This window comes from Zootoca vivipara, chromosome 14, assembly GCF_965207765.1.
Source record: "Zootoca vivipara chromosome 14, rZooViv2.hap1.1, whole genome shotgun sequence".
Taxonomy (NCBI): Eukaryota; Metazoa; Chordata; class Lepidosauria; order Squamata; family Lacertidae; genus Zootoca; species Zootoca vivipara.
Window position 1 is genome coordinate 43,424,830 of NC_142597.1, and position 22,125 is coordinate 43,446,954.

The following is a 22,125-nucleotide window of genomic DNA, read 5'->3' on the forward strand; positions in this document are numbered from 1 at the left end:
GGATACCACCCCTTCCTAAAAACTACAGTCAGCAAACTTCCTGGATGACCACACTGTTTTCTCCCTCTGTTGTTTCTGTTGGTAGCTCCTTGGGGCATGGGCCTATTGGTCTTACTTCTTATTCTTTAAATGCAGGAACCTATGGCTCTCTAGGTATTACTTATTTACACCGATTCAAAGCATTTATGCCCCCACTCTTTAGTTAGAAAGGCTCCCAGAGCAGCTCCCAGGCCAATGAAAAACAATGCAGTCCCCAGTATACAATCTTAAAAAGACCTGGCACAAAAGGAAAAGGGGGTGGGGAAGGGGGGAAAAAAATTCCAAGAGGAAAAAAAAATCAAAGCAAGAACTCCTCAGCTTAGCAGTTTTCCTTCCATATAGCGTCCCTATCATTTCCCAGCAGGAAAGGGACTAGATATTTCTGCACCCTGAGCAAGGTGTGTTCAGAAGATATACTGGCATTCACGGCCACTTACTTTTCATGAGTTTTCCTGACAAGTCCTTTAGTGCAAAGGAGGGACTGTTTCTATTGGATACGGAGACTTTGGAAGGGTCTTGAGGTTCTTCCGGAGCAGGACAGTCCTCTGCTCCAGACCCCCCAAGCCCGAGACGGGCCTTGCCAGCAGCAGCAGCACCTTGGCAAAGCAGCAAACGGTTCTGAAGGCTCAGTGCCTGGCCGTTCAGTTCGGTGGCGGGCAGCCTGGCAGGCGAGGGCTGGGCCGGACCACAGTCCTCCAGGCGCCTGCTGAGCAACTCGGAGGAAGACGATGCCGACGCTGCGTTCTCCAGCTGCTTGGAGGAAGGGGAGACCGGCTCAGCCAAGGAGCTGTGCTTGACGGTGTTCAGGCTGTGTGCTCTGATGCGGGACCACGTGGTGGAGTGGAAGCTCTCCGCCTCCAGCCAGAACCGGACCAGGTGCTCCATGCGGCGCAGCTCCATGAACTGGATGAAATAGGGGAGGCCGACGGCGTCCCGGAGGACTTGCTCAAGCGTCTTGGAAAGGCTGGATTTGGTCTCTTGAGCCTGATAATCCAGACAGGATCGGCCTAAAGGAGAGGCGGGCGGGCGGGGGGTGGGGAATAGACAAGAAAGATGCTTCTAGGTCAGAGGCTGGGTGCGGGGTGGGGGGGTGGGGAGAGACTTACGGTGCATCACCACTGTAATTTATTACCTACCCTTCATCCTAATGTCCCAGGGTGGGTTACAACATTAAAAGACAATATTAAAACTGATAAAAACAACTTACAATCATAAAAATAAGGTGGGTGCTAAGAATAAACACCTCAAGCATCAAAGAAGGAGGCCCTCTGGCACCCCCCCCCCAGCTTCAGAGGGTGATGGAACAACCAAGAGGGCCTCCTCTGTTGTTCTTGGCACCTGGCAGAGCCTGTAGGGAAGGAGGTGGTCTTTCAGATGTTTGGGAGCCCAAGTCATTTATATAACAGATATCGGACCATCACTGTGCAGGGCTGCTTTACATCAAGCTTCACAACCTGCAGATGATTTGAACCACAACTTCCATCAGCCGCAGCACGGCCGTACGTTGTAGTCCAGAATATCTGGAGGGCACCATGTTGGCAAAGGCTGCTTTGCAGAGTTAAAGGGCAGCTCCTTGCAGTCCGCAATGGAGCCATCTGCCCCTGCTGCTTGCTTACAAATAAAACCACTTCGGTCTGTCAAGTGGTTTGTTTTTTTTAGTTGACACGCCACCTGATGTCAAATGAGGATTTAGGGCTATCACTGCTAAATAACCAAAATGTGTACAATTAACTGACTTAAGTGTCTTTTAATCAATCGACTAAATTGGCACCTGAGTAAAAACAGTAAGCAAAAGATACCTCCCCCCCCTCTCTCTCTACATGTCAGAGATGGGGGAAGGTCTCTTCTGAGGCTGCCATTGTAGATTTTGGGGGGATTTGTGATAACACAGTATAATTTGTTTTTAAAGGATCTGTCCAATTAATTAATCAGGGCAACTTTTTTAAAAAAAAATCAACTGACTAATCTTAATGGTCACACCATTAAGGCATTTAAATTTAAATATTCCTTAACTAAGTAATACTACTAAGGTTTCTTTTGCGACACAGCAGGGGAAGGCATAGATGAATCTACAACTGAATGGGGTTTATACTCATCTTAAGGAGGAAAAGGCCACTGTTAAGATTTCCTTGCTCATCCCTGATGACGTAATTTTGAAAAAGAACCTAGGCCAGCGCATCCTTAGCTCTTGCCAATTGCAGCCGAATCAACCACCTACAGCTGGAATGGCTGGAACTATACAACTCTGCCAGCCCTGAGCATTGGGGCTGGGGCTGACGAGAGATGGCAGCCCAAGAACATGTGAAAAGCCACGGGTTCCCCATTCAACGCCAAGGAAAGGTGCCCCTGCCCTCCAGATGGACCAAGGAAGAAGCCAAGGCTTACCAAGGTCTCCAAAGTGCGCAGCCTCCATGTGGCTGGGCTGCTTTTTAAGAGCCGCTGTGCGGCTGCTCGAGGATTCCATGTTGGCAGAGATGGCATTGATGGCCACATGGCTTGGTCCGGCGGCCTCCAGCAAGGCATGGTTCCGGGTGCTTCTCTGCGGGGAATGTACTGGCACTGCAGCTGGAAGAGGGAGGAGAAGGGGAGGAGAAGGGAGGAACTGGGTTGCTGGGGTTTTTTTTTTTGGCTTTGTCCCCCACCAGACACCTTGTTCAGCACTGTTCAGCCAATTGCACCTTGTTCAGCACCCCAAACTACGTCCACGTGGTTTAAATCAGAGATCGGGAACCTGTAGCCCTCCAGATATTGAGTCCAGCTCCCATCATCCCATAACTTGTGGTCATGCTGGACAGGACTGATGAGAGCTGGATCCAAAAATGTCTGGGCAGCCTGGTTTGAGCAAATGCTAGTTAACACACAGTATGGAAACCAGTTTCTTCAATCCACAGAAGAAGTGCTTCTTGAGTCAGACTGCAATGCACATAATTGTTTAATGCAGGAGTGGCTGACTTTGATGCAAAGTACGAAAAAAATGCTCTAGATAATGAGCATATAAGCAAACTGTTGCAGCTTGGAGAGTCAGGTGCCAAAGAACCCACTGTAAACATGCCCTGATGCAAAGTCACAAGGACCTTCAGGAGTGGGGGAAATGAGCCCCAGGGACCAAACGCAGCCCTTGAGACTCGCCCCCCCCCTTTGCACCCTTCTTGGGTGCTTTTGCCTGACTGGGACAGAGTGTCCTTCCAGTCTGAAAATGCTTCTCTGCTTGCTTGGATGGAGGAGAGAGAGAAAGGGGTGTTTTGAGTGTGTGCAGAAACTAGCCTACTGCACAAAGTTCATAATCTATTTTGTTGCTCTGCCCACTTTTGCCTCTGGCATCCCACCTGACCAACATGCGGCCCCTGGAAGCGAGAGCAGAAGAAAATGCGGCCCTCGGGCTGCAAAATGCTCCCATCTCCTCCTGTAGTTAATCTTGGGGCAGAGAGTGAAATTAGCAAGGCAACTGGAATGTTTTAACAGGCAGAAGGGGAGCACATTAAGGTTGTGCCAATTTGACAGAGATAAGCAACAGAAGCAGAGAAAATACTGTTCAGCTCAGCTCTACCCTCCTGTCCCCGACAGCAAAAGCAACACACACACACACACCAACACACGGATTGCTTGCGGAAAGCAGTAAAAAGACTGTGCTGATGACACAGAATGGCTGAAAAATAGAAAGAGAACCCGGATAATGGGGCTTAGGGTACCCAGTTAAGGCTAATCCTCCTAATCTTTTGAGGATTACCAACATTTTGAAGGAACTCAATGCTGACTAAACACAAAATGAAGGGAATTTTCGGTACCGGAGAGCAGGAAGAGCTTTAAGTTCCAATGTGATCTGAGAAGCCGGGCAAAGGAGCCTTCTTGTGAACATTGTTTGGCACTGCAATGGGTCCTGATTCTGCAAACGCTATGCCAAGAGGGAGGGGAATAGGAATTCCTGAGGCATTTATTCAGGGTAGTCTACTGGAGACCTGAATCCAGTCCTGAAGCAATTTCAGCTTTTGCGGTAAGAAGATTGCACATTGCTACACACATGTAAATTCCGAGGAATAAGAATCTCCATATTTTTATTATTATTACAGGATCGAAAGAGATGAAAAGGGACGCAGAATATCGATGTCAATATTTCTATGTCTTGTGTTCTATGCAGGTAGGAAAGGTGTCCGTCCTGGAGGGGGCTCTCAAATGCTTGCAGGTGCTGGCATCAGGCCTGGATCCAGAGCCAGGGAAGTCTTAGTACAAAATTTACTGTAGAGTTTGCCCATTCAAGTTTGTTTGCATGGCAGCACACTCTTGGGCGCTCAGGCAACTCAACCTGGTGCCTGCCAGATCTTTTGGACCACTGCTCCCATCGGCATCAGACGACCATGTTGGCTGGCGCTGATGGGAACTATAGTTCAAACTGCAGAGAGGAGAAGGCTAGCTTGGGGGATTGGGTGACCTCAAAGGAGAGAGGCAAGCCACCCTGCTATACAACCCTCTTACTAAGATCAGGTGGGTGCCTTCACTATTTCCAATGCCTGCAAAATGAGTTTGTTTAGGCAAGCCTACCCAGACATGGAACTTATTGTGCCTACTTGGTCTTAAACTCTGTAGGTTCTCTCTCTATTTTGAACATCTTATTATATCTACTTGCTTTTAAAGTCTGTTGGTTTTATTAGTATCTATATATATAAATGTAAACTGGCCATGTCCGTTAGTATCCACGTTTCACCAAAACTGCTTGACTGAATGCGTTCAAATTTTGACACAATGCCACATGCGAATGTGAGAGCAAGCCCATACCGTTTTTAAAGACAGATGTCACACCTGGGCCAGGTAAAACCCCCAAAGCCACGTGTTCCAGAACTCACAAATCAGACTAAAATGCATGCTGGGAAAAGAACCAGGTTGCAAACCAGCGCCCTCTAGTGGCGGCTACACTGGTACTGCACCTATAAAACCTCTCTCAACAGCACCTCGGCTCCCGTTTACATAGGCTGGGCCGAATGGAGGTCCTGAGTCGCCTGGGTGGGGGTTGGGGGGAGGAGGGGGCGGGATAGGTCAGGACACGGTGGGACCAATCACAGGGATGAGCCGGGGGGGTGAGGGGAGGAGGGGGTCATGATACGTCATGGGTCGGGACATGGGGGGGGAACCACAGGGGTAAGCCAGGGGTGGGGGAGGAGGGGGCGGAATACGTCATGGATCGGCACGGGGTGGGGGGAAATCGCAGGGATACACCTGTGTAAACAGAACACGCGTAAAACAGGGGGACTCTGAAGGTGAGGGGAGTCGGAAGGGGGACTCTGAGCCTCCATTTAACAGACTGAGTCACAGCAACGCGTGGCAGGGACAGCTAGTTTTCTTATAAATATTTTATACTATTTCATGTAAACTACTGAGATTCCCCCCCCCTCCCAAATTAAGCAGTATATAAATTTGTTTACATAAAGAAAGATAAAGGCTGTTTCCATAGAAAACTCCCTGTCTTTTTTGTTTTGTTTTGTTTTGTTGCTGCAACAAACTGACCTGGACACCCCTCTAGACAGTGGGATCTAGTTGACCAGGCCTAGTTGACATCACCCTTCCTCCTCTTCAGAAATTTGAGAAACGGGCACTTACCTTTAATTGCTTTCACTTCGGTTACTTTCTCGTGCTCTTTGCCCTTCACTGCAAGACAAAAGAACATCCAGTGAGGCCCAGTCGCTTTCGCAGAAAAGTCAAGTCTGCCCTTCGGGGAAGGATGCTGAGTCTTCCAAGTTGTCCCAGAATGTGTCAAGGCGCTGGCTCATTTAGTCAGGCATTGTCTGAGTGGCACTGGCTCCCCAAGGTCCTAGGTTGGGGACCTCCAGATGTTGCTGGATTTCAAACTCCCATCATCCTTGACCATGGCCGTGCTGGCTGGGCCTGATGGGAATTGGGAGTTCAGCAGCATCCAAAGAGTACGTGGTCCGGATTGTGCATATTAACCTGGGAGGTGGGCGGTCCTCCTGGCAGAAGGCTGGAATCAATGGCCTTTTGGTCCCTTCCTAGATTCAATACAGTCAAAGCTTGGTTGTTGAACGTAATCTGTTCCGGAAGACTGTTTGACTTCCAAAACGTTCAACAACTGAGGATCAAAGGATGGTCGGCAAAGTCAATGGAGAAAAAAGAAAAAAACTTCCAGGAAGCCGTTCATCTTTTGAAAACGGGAGCAGTCACTTCCAGGTTTTTGGTGTTCAGGAGCCAAAATGTTCCAAAACGGAGGTGTTTGGGAGCCGAAGTTTGACTATACTAAATAAAAGCAGATAGTAAAGAGCCCAACTCCAGTCTTTTGTGGTGTCCCCCCCCCCATGTTTTGGACTACAACTCCCATCAGTGGTCTGGCCTACCCTTATTTAGAAATGTGTCCAGTTTTTCTACAGCTTTCCTCTTTCAAAAAGCCTTCTAAGTAGAGATTTGTATCACATATCTGAATTAGATTTGAAACCAATTTTACAGGTGTAAAAGTTGTTGGTTTTAAATTGTTTTATATGCAATTGTTTATTATATTTTTCAATTGTCTTACAATGAGAAGATCATCATCTTTCGCCCACCATTAAATGACTGAGGGAGCAGGGAAGGAGAAAAAAAATAAAACAGTTACTGTCCTGAGATTATACCAGTGTATAAGCAGAATTCAAACGTCTGAAATGCTTCCAGCGCATTTTCTCTTATCCTTACAACAGCCCTGCAAGGCAGCCAAATACCAGTCACAAATTGCTGGGAGAGAGTGGGATCTAGAAGAATAAGGGCTTGCATACTGTCACCTGACAACTTCAGATCTCCCTGCAGTCAAGACGCAGAGATGTGCCAAATTGCAGCTCCTTCTCCTTGCCACTCAGCAACTCCAGTTCTTGTATACACATGAACAGCATCTTTCATTCACAAACCTCAGAACCTCGTCTACTCTCTCCTTCAACACACACCATATTGTTCTTTGAACATTTCAATGCATGTGCTTCTCAGATGAATGGAGCACAGCTAGCGATACTGAAGTGATCTTTTGCAGAGCGGCTGGTGATAATTGCCTCCATGGAAAATAAGCACAAGCCAAACAATGTGAAAACAGGCAAGATAGATAATTGCCTCAAAAGGAAGAGTTACAATAATTAGCCAAACGGAAATATTTGCTGCTGCCTTATTTGGCGGCAGAAGGGAGGCATCCTTCAGACGTTTAATAACTTAATCTTTAATACATCTAATCTGAGCCTTGGGTCTGAAAGAGGAGGCTTTAAGATAGGAGAAGTAAGCTCATCCACACACAATCTGAGAAGTGCAAGGATTTCTCAGGCAATGATTTAACAAGACAGGCTCTGTAGTTAAAGTTCACCACAGGAAATTCGCTAATTTTTACAAGACCCTCTGAAGTACTCGCTGCGTTCATTTTTATAAACCGGTACAGACACTTTCTTGCCGTTTGAACTCAAAAGGAGGAAGGCTGTTGTGCTTGGCACAGGGCTAACGGGCATACCTGCCAAGTCCGGGTCGTAAATATCCGGGATCGGCAGCGCGCGCATGACCGGAAGTTGCGTGATGCAACTTCCGGTGGCGCTTCGCCCTTCTATGCGCACCAGAAAATGGCGGCGCCAGCACCGGAAGTCGCTTCCGCGCATGACCGGAAATACGTAAAGCGACTTCTGGCGCCGGCGCCGCCATTTTCTGGTGCCCATAGAAGGGCAAGCAGCACCAGAAAAATGGCCAGGTAACAATTGCATTCTCCTCCACAGTCATAGCTGCCAAGTATCCCGATTTAAGGGAAAATACCGGGATTTTCCGCTAAACGGGAGACCGCCGGGAAACAGTAAGAAAAAAGGGGTTTTCCCGGCGGATACGGGATACTTGGCAGCTATGCTAATGGGTACTCCCTTCCCTCCCCATAACATAGGAAGCCGAGTTATCCTGAGTCAGACCACTGGTCCATCTAGCTCATTATCATCTACACTGACTGGCAGCAGCTGCCCATGGTTTCAGGCAGGGAATCTCTCCCAACTGTACCTGGAGATGCTGGGAACTGAACATGGGGCCTTCCACATGCAAAGCAGATGCTCTGACACAAAGCCCCAATTCACACATGCTTCAACAATGTCATTGCCATGCGTTTCCCACAGAAGCAGGAGAAAGGAAGCTACACAGGGGGAAAACACCAAAATATTGTATGTACTGTATGTGTATTACATAAGTCGGCAAAAGTCACCGGCCTTTGCTGGTTCTTACTGGCTGCCCGACTGCAGGCACACATTGTTAGCCATTTGTAGCTCTAGAGACACATCTCTGCCTAGTTACCTGGAGGGGTCTGATAATCACCACAGGCCACCAGACAAACGGTGTTAGAAACTGAGATATGGAAGCTAGGGGCTAAATGGCACCTTAAACCGAGGTTATGGGCGCAAAAACGGAATGCCTAGGCACACTTTTTAACAACAAGAATACAAAACTGAAAATGAACGAACTGCAGCTAAAACATTTTGTTCATTTTTCACATGGTCTAGTTCTTCCCCTGCCCACCCCCCTAATATTCTTAAGAGGGTCTCTTCTCCAGTCTTCAGAGAGCAGCTGGAAGTGGGGAGGCAGAAAAAGGTCCTCCTTTCCTTCCACTCTGCAGTTCTAATCTGAAATCTTAGGCACAGTACTGTACCCAGAGCTCAGAAACTGTTTGAGCTAATGAAATTCCCTGTCACAAAATGTGCCTAGAACAATGGGAGTTTCGAACACTGCAGACAAGGGACTGTTGGTGAGCCTCGTGTTGTGAGGAGAAGGGAAATAACTTGATACGGGCCTGCAGGTTTCACTGGCAGACCCCTTTTGAATGTGGTATTTCAGCAGCATGATAATCTCTTACAAGGCTGAATTCTTTAAGTGAAGGAGTAAGTGTACTTGTGAATCCTGCAGGCTCCTTTGTAGGCTAGCCTCCCCTCACCTGGTGATGTTTTGAACTGTAACTCCCATTGGCCTGGCTGGGGCCGAAGGGAGTTGTTGCCCAAACATTCAGATTGATCTGTGGCCTCAGAAATGCACATTGTGGCTATTTGGAAATATCTTCCAGACTTCATGTGCTGGAAATATCATGTTTGCCCCTTGGCAATCAGTGGCATAACAGGAAATACGTAAAAGGCCTCTCTGGCCTCAGTGCATTTACACCTCCACACTATCTTGTGAATTCCACTTGTTAAAATAACTGGAATGCTTGTTCATCTAGCAGGCAGCTTACTCACTCTCTTGATTCTCAGTGGCCCAGTTTGGTAAGCTGCAACCTCCTGCCGAAAGAGGACAAGCAAGGCTGACAGGCGCATCCTTGCTGTATGAAATGCAGCCCTTTCACAGGGCTTTGCATAATTCATCCGTAAAGTGCAGACTTGTATAGCCGGCTTAAAGGAGGAGGCAGATCTAGGGAACAGATTTTGCAAGTATGCATGAAATTCAAAACATTTACCGCCACTCAGGCCAAGTTCGAACTAGGTGCCATTCAGAGCAAGGACTGCATTTCTATCAGCTTCCTTTAATTGCTGTGGTTGTTTCAGATTGCCTTCAAAGGGTGATCTGAAACAAACACCAAGAGAACCAGTGTGGTGTAGCTTTTCAGACCTGGGTTCAAATCCTCACTAAGCCAGTGTTTCTCAACCAGTGTGCCTCCAGATGTTTTGGGACTACAACTCCCATCATCCCTAGCTAGCAAGACCAGTGGTCAGGAATGATGGGAGTTGTAGTCCCAAAATATCTGGAGGCACACTGGTTGAGAAACACTGCACTAAGCCATGAAGCTCACTGGGTGACCCTGGGCAGGTCACTTTCTCTCTCAGCCTGACCAACCTCACAGGGCTGTTGTGACAATGAAAGAGGAGGGAGGGGGCTGCTTTATACTGAATCGGATCATTGGCCTACTTAGCTCAGCATTTTCTGCACTGAATGGCAGTAGCTCTCCAGGGTCTCGGGCAGAGCAGTCTTTCCCAGCTTAAACTGGAGATACTGGAAATGGTATCTTCATGAAAAGCAAATGCATTATTAATTATCACTTATCAGACTTGTTAGTCGCTTGTTACCCAACCATCTCCGAGTGACTTACAACACATTAAAGAACATAAACACACCATCCCATTAAAAGAATTAATACAAAACACCTACAGTTCATATTATATTCACACATATAATGCACAGACAAATAAAGAACAGCGCACAACATTATCTCTGTCCATCAAAAGCCTTGGAATATAGGTAAGCATTTATTTGCCTGGTGAAATCTCTCAATGGAAAATACCAGGCAGACCTCACAGGGGAGAGCATCCCACAGATGGGAATAAGTCCTGCTCTTTGCCACCACCCTCTGAACCTCCTCAGCAAGAGCACCTGGAGAAGGGCCCCAGAAGATGATCAGGGGGTTCTGGTAGGCTTGTGACTGTGACCTAAACACTGCAGCCCTTTTTCTAAATGGACTTGCCAAGGCCCTGAACTTTCATCCAGAACATGCACTCAGCTCCCCCTTCCTTGATTTCCATGGGCTGTTTCTTCCAATAACTGCTTGAAACAATTCAGTCAAGTGTGCATTTATTCCAGCTGCATCCTCCTCCAAGGGTAGCTTACCTTATTTATTTATTATTTATTTATTCATTTGTTGCATTAAATTTGTCCAAGGCAACCCAAAGTAACCTATAGCCAAACCAAACCAACCAAAAACCTCACATGGTTTCCCTCCCACTTTTCTGTCTTCACAACAACCCTGCAAAGGTTAATAAAAAAATTCCTTCAGTAGCACCTTAAAGACCAACTAAGTTTTTATTTTGGTATGAGCTTTCGTGTGCATGCACACTTCTTCAGATAAGTGTGCATGCACACGAAAGCTCATACCAAAATAAAAACTTAGTTGGTCTTTAAGGTGCTACTGAAGGAATTTTTTTATTTTACTTCGATCCAGACCAACACGGCTACCTACCTGTAACCTGCAAAGGTTGTAAAGACAGTGACTATCCAACATCACCCAGTAAGTGCCATGGATGTGTAAGGATTCAAACTCGGGTCCTCCCACATCCTGATTACTATTCCCCACTGGCTTTCCCCCTTGCTTCTCTTCTGGAGATGCTTCCAGGTACCGGTAACTTCCTTCTAATTGCTAACATGGTGCCGGGAACACAAACTTCACTTACGTCAGCAACTTAGCTTGCCTGCGTTTCTGGTTACACCTGAATATTTCTGTTATCACCGCCAGCCTCATGCACGAGGGAATTACTAAGCAGGAATACAGAGGTCAGTTACATTTCAACGCGATAAAAATGCTACTGCAAGGAAACCTGGGAGGCATCCAACTAAGTTAAGACCATTGATTTCAAAGGGTCCACTCCATGACCCCACTATCTTTTAGAATCATCAAATAAGGCGCTGGCAGGGAACTGTTGTGAACCACCACTAGGTAGCTGCAGACTCTCGGGCTACAAAATCTCCATGTAGCATGAATGCCTGCTGTAGGCAGAAAATGTCTGCAAGCCTGATCACCTGTGGTGAGTAGGACTGACTTCCAGGTGACCAGGCTGGCAATGTTTGTTCTCTTCTCCCTCTCCTTTTATGCCGTTCATCTCCTATAGGCACGTGGGAGCAGGAAGGATCTAAACCTCTCTGCAGGCCACCAAGATTTATGGATTTATTAGCAAAGCTGGGTTGACACATTGGTCCCAAAGAACAGGAGATAGGAACTTTCCTGGCTGCATCCCTAAAGCCTCTAGGGTTGTGGAGCTAATAAGAGTTCCCACTGATTCAGAAAGTAATCGGAAGGCTCACTTCCTTGCACACATCCAAAATGCAGTCAGCAGAATTTCTACTAGATTTACCACAGCAGTATTACATCATACTGAAAACCAAAGGCTGCTTATAGATATACTTAGATAGACAAAGGATAAGTGGTCTTTTCTTTTACTGCCCACACATATTAGTGAAGAACCATTCAAGTTTCCAGGGTTTTCCAGCAATATTCTGCTACAGAGTAGTAGTGAAACTCAAAAATTGTTATCACTCCCCAACTTAAAATCTCATTGTTGCACATAAGAAAACAAATGGACTGGGCTTCTGAATGCTCAGTGAGTGTCACTTCCATAATCATCAGGCAGTTGGCATGCTTCCTTAGTCATTCCAGAATACAGGTGTTCAAAACTTCCTACAGTCACTTCTGGCTGCTGGTTTACATTTTTCAAAACCCAATTATCTGGAGAGGCTCAACCGATGTCAGTTTTGGAATCATTTCAGCACCAGGAAAAGACCTTTTAAAGATCTCTTAACTCTTTTTTTTTTTAAAAAAATGTTTTAAATCTATGATTGTATTACTGTTGACTTTTCTATTTTGATTTTTACTGATATTGTAAGTCGCTCAGAGAACATTGTTACTGGGCAGAATATAGACGCATATATAAATTAAAAGGAAAGCAAACTTTTCTCTTTTAAGCACCTCGATCTAAGGCATCTCCCTACAATGCCTTGCAGTTTTGACTTTTGCCAGCCCTGTTCTTTGTCTTCCAAAGTTTCCAGAAAAGCTCCAAATGGTGCCTGGTAGTTACAGTCCAAAGTTTTTCCTCTGCTGATGTATTCCTAAAGGTAAAACAACTTTGTGCTCAGAACAATTTTGGGTAACATGAACCTGACACGGAACTTCTCTCTATATCTTGACTTTAAAACTTCCTGCTTCTCTGCCCAGGAAAGGAAGTGGCATAACATGGTCACTATCAACCTGCCAGAGCAGTACTGATTTTTTGCCCCACCCTGTATTGTCCTCTGAGTTTCTCAGCCTGCAGAGGAGGAAGGCTGGGTGACCTGAAAGATTACTTTTTTTAAAGAAAAGAAAAAAGGAAGTATTACAACTTATTCACCTTCTTTACAGCAGGGGTTTTCAACCAGTGTACTTTGGCACCCTGGGGTGCCTTGAATGATTGCCAGGGGTGCAACAAGCAACATTGGCCTCTGCCCCTCTTTCTTTCCCTCCCTTCTCTGATGCCCTCTTGTGTCTCTGCCTCCCAAATGCTTGCATAGCTTTTTTGTTGCAGCAGCCCTGGCTACAAGCTCTCCGGGCGAATGGTGCCCCTGGGGCTGGCGAGGGGGTGCTGGTTGCCAGAAGCTGAGGCAGCCTCAGAGTAAGCAAGCAATCAGGCGAGGGAGCCCAGCCAGCTAGACCACCAGCCCTTGCTACTGGGAATGGACAGACAAGTGTCCATTAGAAAGAACTTCCTGACAGTAAGAGCTGTTCAGCAGTGGAATTTGCTACCAAAGAGTGTGGTGGAGTCTCCTTCTTTGGAGGTCTTTAAGCAGAGGCTTGACAGGCATATGTCAAGAATGCTTTGATGGTGTTTCCTGCTCGGCAGGGGGTTAGACTGGATGGCCCTTGTGGTCTCTTCCAACTCTATGATTCTATGATTCTAAGTGGAAGGCTGGGCAGGCAGGTGGACAGGCAGGCACCGTGCTGCCCTTTCTTGCGCTTACTGTGTGCAAGGCCTGCCTGGGAGCTGAGTGCCCAGTGCTGAAGGGGAGCCTTTCCACCATGCAGGCCCGGCAGCATCCACTGCTGCCTCCCAAGGTGAGTACAGTGCTGGTCTCGTTTTCACCGTGGGCCAGTCTCCAGGGGGCACTAAGGCTGGGGCATCCTCTTCCCAGGCCCCTGTGGGGCAGTGTGAGGAGGCATCTCTCTTTGGGGCGGGGCGGGGGCAGCTCAGAGACTGGCAGCTGCCTGGAGTACTCCCAAGGAGAGGAGAGAGGAGGCTGAGGGAACACTCCACAAGGGAGGGTGTTCGGAAAGGGGTGAGAAGGGGTGTCACATGTTTGTATGCTTCCCTATATAAACAGAAGGCCCATGCCGGATTCAAGCTAGTATAAGGAGAAGGGCTCTAGTTGAGCACCCCCCTAAATGGTGGTTTTCTACCTGGAGGGAACTTCTGACATGGAGAGGCATTCAAGCGCACCCCCCCTTCCATACCCCTGCATTCTGAGGCAAGACAATTCCAAGGCCGGCCGGCCTGTATAATAGTTTACAGAGGGTATCTTGGCTTCAAAATGCAGGTGGATCTGCATTGAAACTCCTGGCCAGCGTCAAGGAGTGTGTCTAAGAATGGAGGAGAGTAGTTGAGGATGCCACCCTTGCCAGCTGCCCACGAGGCAAACTTGTTTTGTTGCTGGGATGCCTTGCGTTCGGTTTTCTGCAGCGCCAGGTATTCAGGCTTTTGAGAGGCCTGTTTGTGGGAAACTGTGGCTGCCACCATGTGGGTCCCACAACTGTGTCCATCTCAAGTCTGTTGCCCCCCTTGTTATCGAGGATCTCAGCAATGCTTTCAAGATCAGCGAGATAACCCTGATTAAAGGAAGGAAACATTGCTATGCAGATATTGTAGAGTCAGAGTAGGCACCTAAACAAGGAGTGCCCAGACACCAAACTGCTCCCTTTGGGGAGGGGGAGGAAACATCTTTGAGCGTCTTCGAGTGACCAGCGGTCAAGGGCAAAGTCCTGTTGGTGGGCTAGTTATGGCGTGCAAGCCTTACATTGTCTATTTTGGGATTCCTAACTATCCTGGACCAAAACAGATGTCACACTGCTAACCTGAGCCCCGGGACTGCTTCACTCCTCAAAATCTGATAAAAAAGGTCTCAGTGGTGTTTCAGGAAAATACTTGGGAGTTAGCAAAGTTCCAGAGACTGGTGCAACCATGAATTCCTTCCCCTCATTTCCCAGTACCATATTTAATCACGGTTTGAGCTAGTTAAAGAACCCTGCTTAAAGAACACTGCCACCCTTCAATACAGTAAAAGGGCAAAAATGGTGAATCAACACCCAAGGGAGGAGGAGGTTGGACAGAAGGAAATACCCAGCCTGTTCCCTTGTTGGCTATGGTGAAAGGACAGGCTGTCTTACAGCCTATAGCTACTGGCCCCAGGCGTGGGAATTCCAGAACTGGGGAGCAGCTCCCAAGGCTGGGCTGGGTCACAAAATAGCTGTTTTCAGTACAGGGTTTGTGTCGGTTAAGGAAAAGGCAACTTTAAATGAATCCATTGTACAGAAAGTTAGTGGGTGTATCAAGAGGCTGACTTTTACAAAAAGCCTTACACTTCAGCTGCTTTATAACAGGGAAACAATCTCCAACAAAAGTCTAACTCTAAAACACACACACACACACACACACACACACACACACACAGGAACTGCAATTTAATCAACATGATTCAGAAAATGGCAACAGGCACATTTTTATTATTTCCTTGTTCTATAATTGCTTCTCCTATTCTTTTTGGGGGGAAATATGAGAGCTAGTCCCACATTCCTAGAAAGAGATTTTTTGTTTTTATCCAGCCCCTCCCTTCCTACAAACCATGAAAAATGCTTAATGAGCAGCAACTTTTTTAAAAATGAAAATGCATTCATCACATTTCCATTGTACCATTGCTCCATGATATCCAGAGCCATTCACAAGCAGACACCACCGCTATGGCTGGTGTGGCAAAGCAATATTTTAAAGACTGAAATGCACTATAGGATGCTGAAGAATGAAAAGCACTTAGGAAAAACCTGACTCAGGCAGATGGACTCATAAATGTTTCCTGTTAAGAGAGAGTGTGACCCCACAGAAGCTGACCAGAGCAGGTTAAAGGCCTTAAAGGTCAGCACAATGTATCCACTGCAACAGTTCATAAATGCAAAAGAAGGATCAAACAGCAGAGAGCAAGCACCCTGAAAGCCCTCACCATCAATATGTCAGCCACATCCCCTGCCTCATACTGTAGAAGCTCTGCCCCCCTAAATTTCCCTTAGAAAGGACTCAGACCTTTTTGCTTCAAGGGTGCTTGGGTCTATTTTAACAAGACAGGCAAACAGAATACGTACATCTCAAGTTACACTATACTGTATACTTTACTTAATATGGAAACGTTCCCCCAAACGTTGCAAATTTCTTGTTTTTGTTTAATGGCTCACTATCAAACTAGAAAATATTTTTAGCGGTGTGCATATCACTTTGAATAATTTCTTGCCTTGGAAGCGCAAACTTATGCAATTGCTAATATCGCTAAGTGAGGAGAGGGCTGTACTAGTCGTAGAGCACTCACAGCCAAGCCTTTGAAGATCAGGCAATCACCCGTTCAAGTCATGCAAACCCAAATTATTACACCAAGGAGTGCCTCAAAACAAGAGAGAAGCTGCATTCCTCAACACAAATGCAGCTATGTCAAATCTGCTGCCTTGGGTTTTGAGCTTACAGGCTATGAAATCTGTAGGAATGGGTTCTACCTAAGGGAGAAGCAATCATAAAGCAGCTCCTTGTTTTATGGCTGTTTGCTATTGTGATTCATTGAATATAATTCTTTCAGGCTTGGCTGCTGTTAATTATTCTAGTAGTAGAAGGCTAGTAGTCAGCAGATAGTTCAAGCCCACCAGCCCCTCGGTGGTCCAGGGGCACTGCAGCAAAAGCAGACGGCAGGCGCTGCCAAGAGGAAAACCAAGGTGCTCAAGGACATTCATGTGAGCCCTCCTTGCACATGGCACTGGGCGTGTTTGAAAATGACTTAGTGATAAAGGCAGAAGTTGAAGGGTCCTGCTCATTCAGAGGGAATTTCAAACTCTTTCAGATGCCTTTTCCCAGAAGCTTAGTTCACTCTCTTTTGACTGCCATGGCTGCTATTCCCTCTGTTTTTATACTAACAAGTATGATAACCCATCACCCCGTAACACCCACTTCGCCTCTACCTAGTCTCCCACTTGCCCAGTTTTTGTATTCCCCATAACACGGGTCCAGCAGAGATCCCCACCCAACCACTATGAGCATTCACTCCCAATACTCCCAAGACCACTGTCCCATTAGCATCCTGGAACCCATTCCCAATCGCTACATTAATTCTGTCCCCCAAAATAGCCACCCTCCAACGAACTCACCACCGTGCTCGTTCCTAAACCTTTTCATCCCCTTCCCCAGGCCTTTTATTCTCCACGCTTCCGATTCCCTCAATACCCTCACCACCCACCCACTGACAGCCCCCTTCGGCTGCCCATTTCTGCCACCACCACCAGGCCTCAAACTTTCACTGCTTCTGGCCCAGCCTATATTCAGAGACACCCCCAAAAGCTCCCAAACCCCTCCCCACCCTCGCTATCACCCCTAACCATTGGACATGCTGGCTGCTGGCCCATCATCATCTGGGGGACACCGTGTTGGCTACCCCCTCCCCCCCAAACACAGAGAGAAAGCAGGAACACCCACCTACCCCTTCACCCTCAAGAGCCCCCCTTCGAAACCCCTCCCCCACCTCCTCACACCACAACACAAGACAGCCCCCCCCATTCGTCCTTTTGCTTTTCTCCCCCCATTCAGAAACCCGGACTCCCCTTCTCCCTCAGGAACAGGCACCCCCACCGCCCTTGAAACAAGATTTCTTTTAATTAAGCCCCCCCCTACACTAAGCCGCCCCCCACACTCAGAAAGGCACACATACACACAGGCCCTCCCCTCCCCCAAAAGACGCCCCGCCCCTTTGACCTCCCGGCAACCCCTCCCCCACATTTCACCTCACACCACATCCAACCCTTCTCCCCCCCTCACACACGGGCTTCTATAGTATTATTTTTTTACCTTTCCTCTTGAAGAAGGACATGGTGGCGGCGGCGGCGCGGGGGCCGGGAGAGGGAGGCCCGGGCGGTCCCGTCTCCCTCTCAGGGCTCCTGAGGCAGCGCCTTCGTCCTGCTCTTCCCGCAACCGCCGCCGCCTCCCGCTCCCCACACGGCGGAAAGGGAGGCAGCCGCCATGTTGTCAACAACCGCCGCTGCCGCCGCGCAGGTTCTTTCTTCCGGGGGTCGAACGGTGAGGAAAGGCCTCGCGGGGCATCTCGGGAAATGTCCAGTGGTGGTTATTATTTATTTATTTATTCATTTTATAAAAAAGTCAACGGTAACCGGCCGGCCTCTTGCCCTCAAACGACATGGCCGCATGGGCGTCGGGGAAGGGAAAGCGGCGAATCGAAGCGCGGGGAAATGGGTTTTGATTGGAGGGTGTGCTCGAGGGAGCCATCTTGGACGAGGGCACGCCCCGCTGGGGAGATCGGTAGCACGGGGGCCATGTTAGAAGCGGGCAGGCCGTGCTGAAGAGAGCGGCCATCTTGGGAGAGGGCAAGCTCTCCCCCCTCCCTTTTCTCTTTCTCCACCCCACCGCCCGGCCGTTAGAGCCCGGAGGCAGCCATCTTGTGTAAGGGAACGGCCGTCGGCTAGGATAAGCCGTTCCTGGCTGGAAGTGATTCTGGTTCAGGCATATTGGTTACTGGCAGCAGCAGACCAACCACAATACAGTATCTCCTCTGCTAACGGAAAGGTATTAATATGAGAGAATCAGTCAATACTGGGCATGATTGCACGGGACCGCCTCTCCTGGTATGCCCCGCGGAGGACCTTAAGGTCCACAAACAATAATATTCTGGAGATCCCGAGTCATAAGATGGCTAGATTGGCCTCTACTAGAGCCAGGGCCTTTTCAGTACTGGCCCCAACCTGGTGGAACGCTCTTTCCCAGGAGACCAGGGCCCTGCGGGATTTGTCATCTTTCCGCAGGGCCTGCAAGACAGAGCTGTTCCGCCTGGCCTTTGGGTTAGACTCAGCCTGACCCCTGTGTTTTTCTCCCTCATGGCTTGGATTTATGGCCTACTTGAAATGAGGCTGCACTTTAAATTTTAATACTGTATTTTAATCTGTATTTTAACTAATTGTTTTTATGTTTTATTGTGGTTCTGTTGGTGTCAGCCACTTATGGCCTACTTGAAATGAGGCTGCACTTTAAATTTTAATACTGTATTTTAATCTGTATTTTAATTAATTGTTTTTATGTTTTATTGTGGTTCTGTTGGTGTCAGCCGCCCTGAGCCCGGTTTTTGACTGGGGAGGGCGGGGTATAAATAAAAATTTATTATTATTATTATTATTAGTATATAATTATAGTACATCACGCAATTTCTATTCATGTTAATACCTTATCTAACTTTCCATAGGATTTCAAATGAGGTGCTCTAATTATTTTCCTTTTCTTTGCATGTGTCAGTCTAAATATGTCCAATTATAAAATCCTGACCTTTCAGTTCCTGAAATTCCTCCAACTGCTGTTGTCTCTCAGTGTAGCTGGGGTGGGGCTTTAAGCATGGATAATCTCAAAATATCTCATTAGCTCCTTCCCATCGTGCTATTACACTCTCACCTTGCTTAATGTTTCTGGACAACAACATACTCCAACAGTCCACTCACTACTCAAGTCAACAAATGTGTCCAACACCAAGGATGAAAAGATTAAATCTGCTATGATCCATTGGTCTCGGGATATGGGACACAATATTAAAATCATGGGAAAAACTGTGGAGATTTGGGTTTAAATTCACAGCGTGTTATACTTTGAGGGAAAACTTCATTAAAATGATATATAAAATTGTACCTAACACCAAGTAAATTGGCAAAGATGTTTAAATCAGCTTCAAATATCTGTTGGAAATGTAAAGAAGTAGAAGGTTCATTTTACCACATATGGTGGACATGTAAAGTGGCTAAGGACTTTTGGGAGATGATTTATAATGAGATAAAAAAGATATTTAAGGTAACTCTCCCCAAAAGACCAGAAACCTTTTTATTAGGGATAGCTGGAACAGATGTCCCCAAAAAACAGGTAAATCTGTTTCTTTATGCAACATTGGCAGCATGAATATTATATGCACAAAAAAGGTACCTACTAAAGAAGAATGGCAACTGAAATTGTAGAATATGTAGAATTGGAAAGTCTGATTTGCTAAATTAGAGATCAAAAAGAGACTGACTTTTAGGAAGACTGGAAAAGGTTTGTAGATTGTTTAAAAACTCAATGTAAACATGTTTAAATGCAAGTAAGATTTGAGTAAGAACAACAGTGGAAAGTGGTGGTTTTTTGTGAAGAAGTTAAGGCATAGAATAATAATAACATGCAGCAAGAATTGGAATTTTGGGGAAACCATGGAGGGATGGAGGGAAAGTCCTAGGTTGACTGATTAAATTTGAAATATTGTTGAATTATTGTTTAGTTTTCAAATTTCTATAAATAAAATTTTAAAAAGACATTTGCGATGCCATCTGTGTAGTAATTCCAAGGAGTTTGGCCCAAGAAAACTAGAAACAGATTTGAAGGGTCATGAGTGGAGTCAAGGGTCAAGGGTGGAGTCTCCTTCTTTGGAGGTCTTTAAGCAGAGGCTTGACAGCCATATGTCAGGAATGCTTTGATGGTGTTTCCTGCTTGGCAGGGGGTTGGACTGGATGGCCCTTGTGGTCTCTTCCAACTCTATGATTCTCAAATTTTACTCCAATCCTTGAGAAGAATTTGTGTGCCAGTTTCTAGTTCCAATACCTTTCTAAAGGCTTCCTTAAATCTGTAAGTCACTTTAAGGCAAAGCAGAGTACACTTTAGAAACTAATCCATTGTGTTTAATTCATTTTCAAAAGGTGTTAAGGGTCTCAGAGCTTGTGCTTTTACCATTTCCTGTACAATTAAACTAGGAATTTGGTAAAAAGAAGTTGCTATTTGTTAACACCCCACTTCGATGACAGAGGTTTTCTCTAAACAGGATGGAAGCTTGGTGGATGTTTCAATCTATTAAATGAAGAGGATATCCTCTTTGGAGGAAGTTCACTGATGATCCTTCTTTGGTACCGTATGTATCTTCATTGTTGTAAATGCATTTGATCCTGAGATCCAAGCTGTAGACAACGTTTATGGATTTTGGACGGCAGGATTTCCTGTATATCTAGGTGTGGGCATCAGTCGGCTTGCTGTAGAGAAGATTTGTGGCTCTTGTGCTTTTCCAGTGCTGAGGAGGACGTTAAGGAAAGGAGTTTGTGACTTATCAGTGGTGCTGTTGAATGTAAGCTTGATAGCTGGATGAACAGAATGGACGTAATTGATCTTTTTGCCATTTGCCCAGACCATCAATGTTTCGCAGTTGTTTAAGTACTGTAGTTGGATGAATGGAGTGGGTGTAAATTGATAAATTGAGTAGATGTAATTGATAGGTTGGGACCCAGGTGGCGTGTGGGTTAAACCACAGAGTCTAGGGCTTGCTGATCAGAAGGTCAGCGGTTCGAATCCCTGTGACGGGGTGAGCTCCCTTTGCTCGGTCCCAGCTCCTGCCAACCTAGCAGTTTGAAAGCACGTCAAAATGCAAGTAGATAAATAGGAACCGCTACAGCAGGAAGGTAAACAGCATTTCCGTGTGCTGCTCTGGTTTGCCAGAAGCGGCTTTGTCATGCTGGCCACATGGCCTTGAAGCTATACACCGGCTCCCTCGGCCAATAATGCGAGATGAGCGCGCAACCCCAGAGTCGGTCACGACTGGACCTAATGGTCAGGGGTCCCTTTACCTTTACCTAATTGATAGGTTATCTTTGCCACTTGTCCAGACCACAAAGATATCATCAATGTATCGCCACCATATAAGTGGTTTTGTGAATGGACTACCTGAGGATGTATTTTCACATGATTAAGATCACCTTGGATCAATCTAAGTTCCTAAGGCAATTCCCTCCCCCCCCCCCGGTTCCATCCCATGTTCCAAATGCTTCATTGCGTTTGGAGGCTAATCTCCCCTCTGTTGAATTACAGACATGGCACTGTAGGACATTTAATTATTGGCTTTGCCTAAATTTAAACCCCACCGGTCTACTACCCTTAGTATTGCAAGATTGTCACGAGAGCGCTTGGGCTAAAATTGTCAACCAAAAGCTTTACTTTTCTGGTTTATCACCGCAACAGTTATTAACATTGGGCTTTAGTAAAGCAAATAATTTAATTAGAAAGTGCCTATATGATATTGAGCAACAGAATAATTTGGCCATAATAAGGAAATTTTGTCCATGGTATGATTATTTTCCACCTACCGTAGTCATTTTGACACATTGGCACCCTATTTGCAAAAATTAACAATTCCAAAATACAGGTGCACTTTCACTTATGCAAGATTAAATACACTGCCTTCAGATGTACTTGAGGGTCGATTTCAAAAAATTCCACTGGAAGAATGGTTATGTCCATGTGGAGATGGCAGTATTGAGTCAGTAGCTCCTGTGCTTCTAGCTTGCTTGCACTCTTTATAAAAATTTGAGGA

The 22,125-nt window shown here is 46.5% G+C and overlaps 1 protein-coding gene across 1 annotated transcript in view; it reads right to left on the minus strand.

Moving 5' to 3' along the window:
- AKAP10 (A-kinase anchoring protein 10) overlaps positions 1-17,837 on the minus strand; it is a 32,834-nt gene extending 14,997 nt beyond the window's left edge. Inside the window, exons 1-4 of the mRNA XM_035139648.3 lie at positions 17,601-17,837; positions 5,629-5,676; positions 2,425-2,604; positions 477-1,046 (exon numbers count right to left, since the gene is read on the minus strand). Coding sequence (XP_034995539.3) covers positions 477-1,046; positions 2,425-2,604; positions 5,629-5,676; positions 17,601-17,622 — 820 coding nt within the window. The 5' untranslated portion in view covers positions 17,623-17,837. The remainder of the gene's footprint in view (positions 1-476; positions 1,047-2,424; positions 2,605-5,628; positions 5,677-17,600) is intronic.
- Between the last annotated feature and the right edge of the window lie 4,288 nt (positions 17,838-22,125).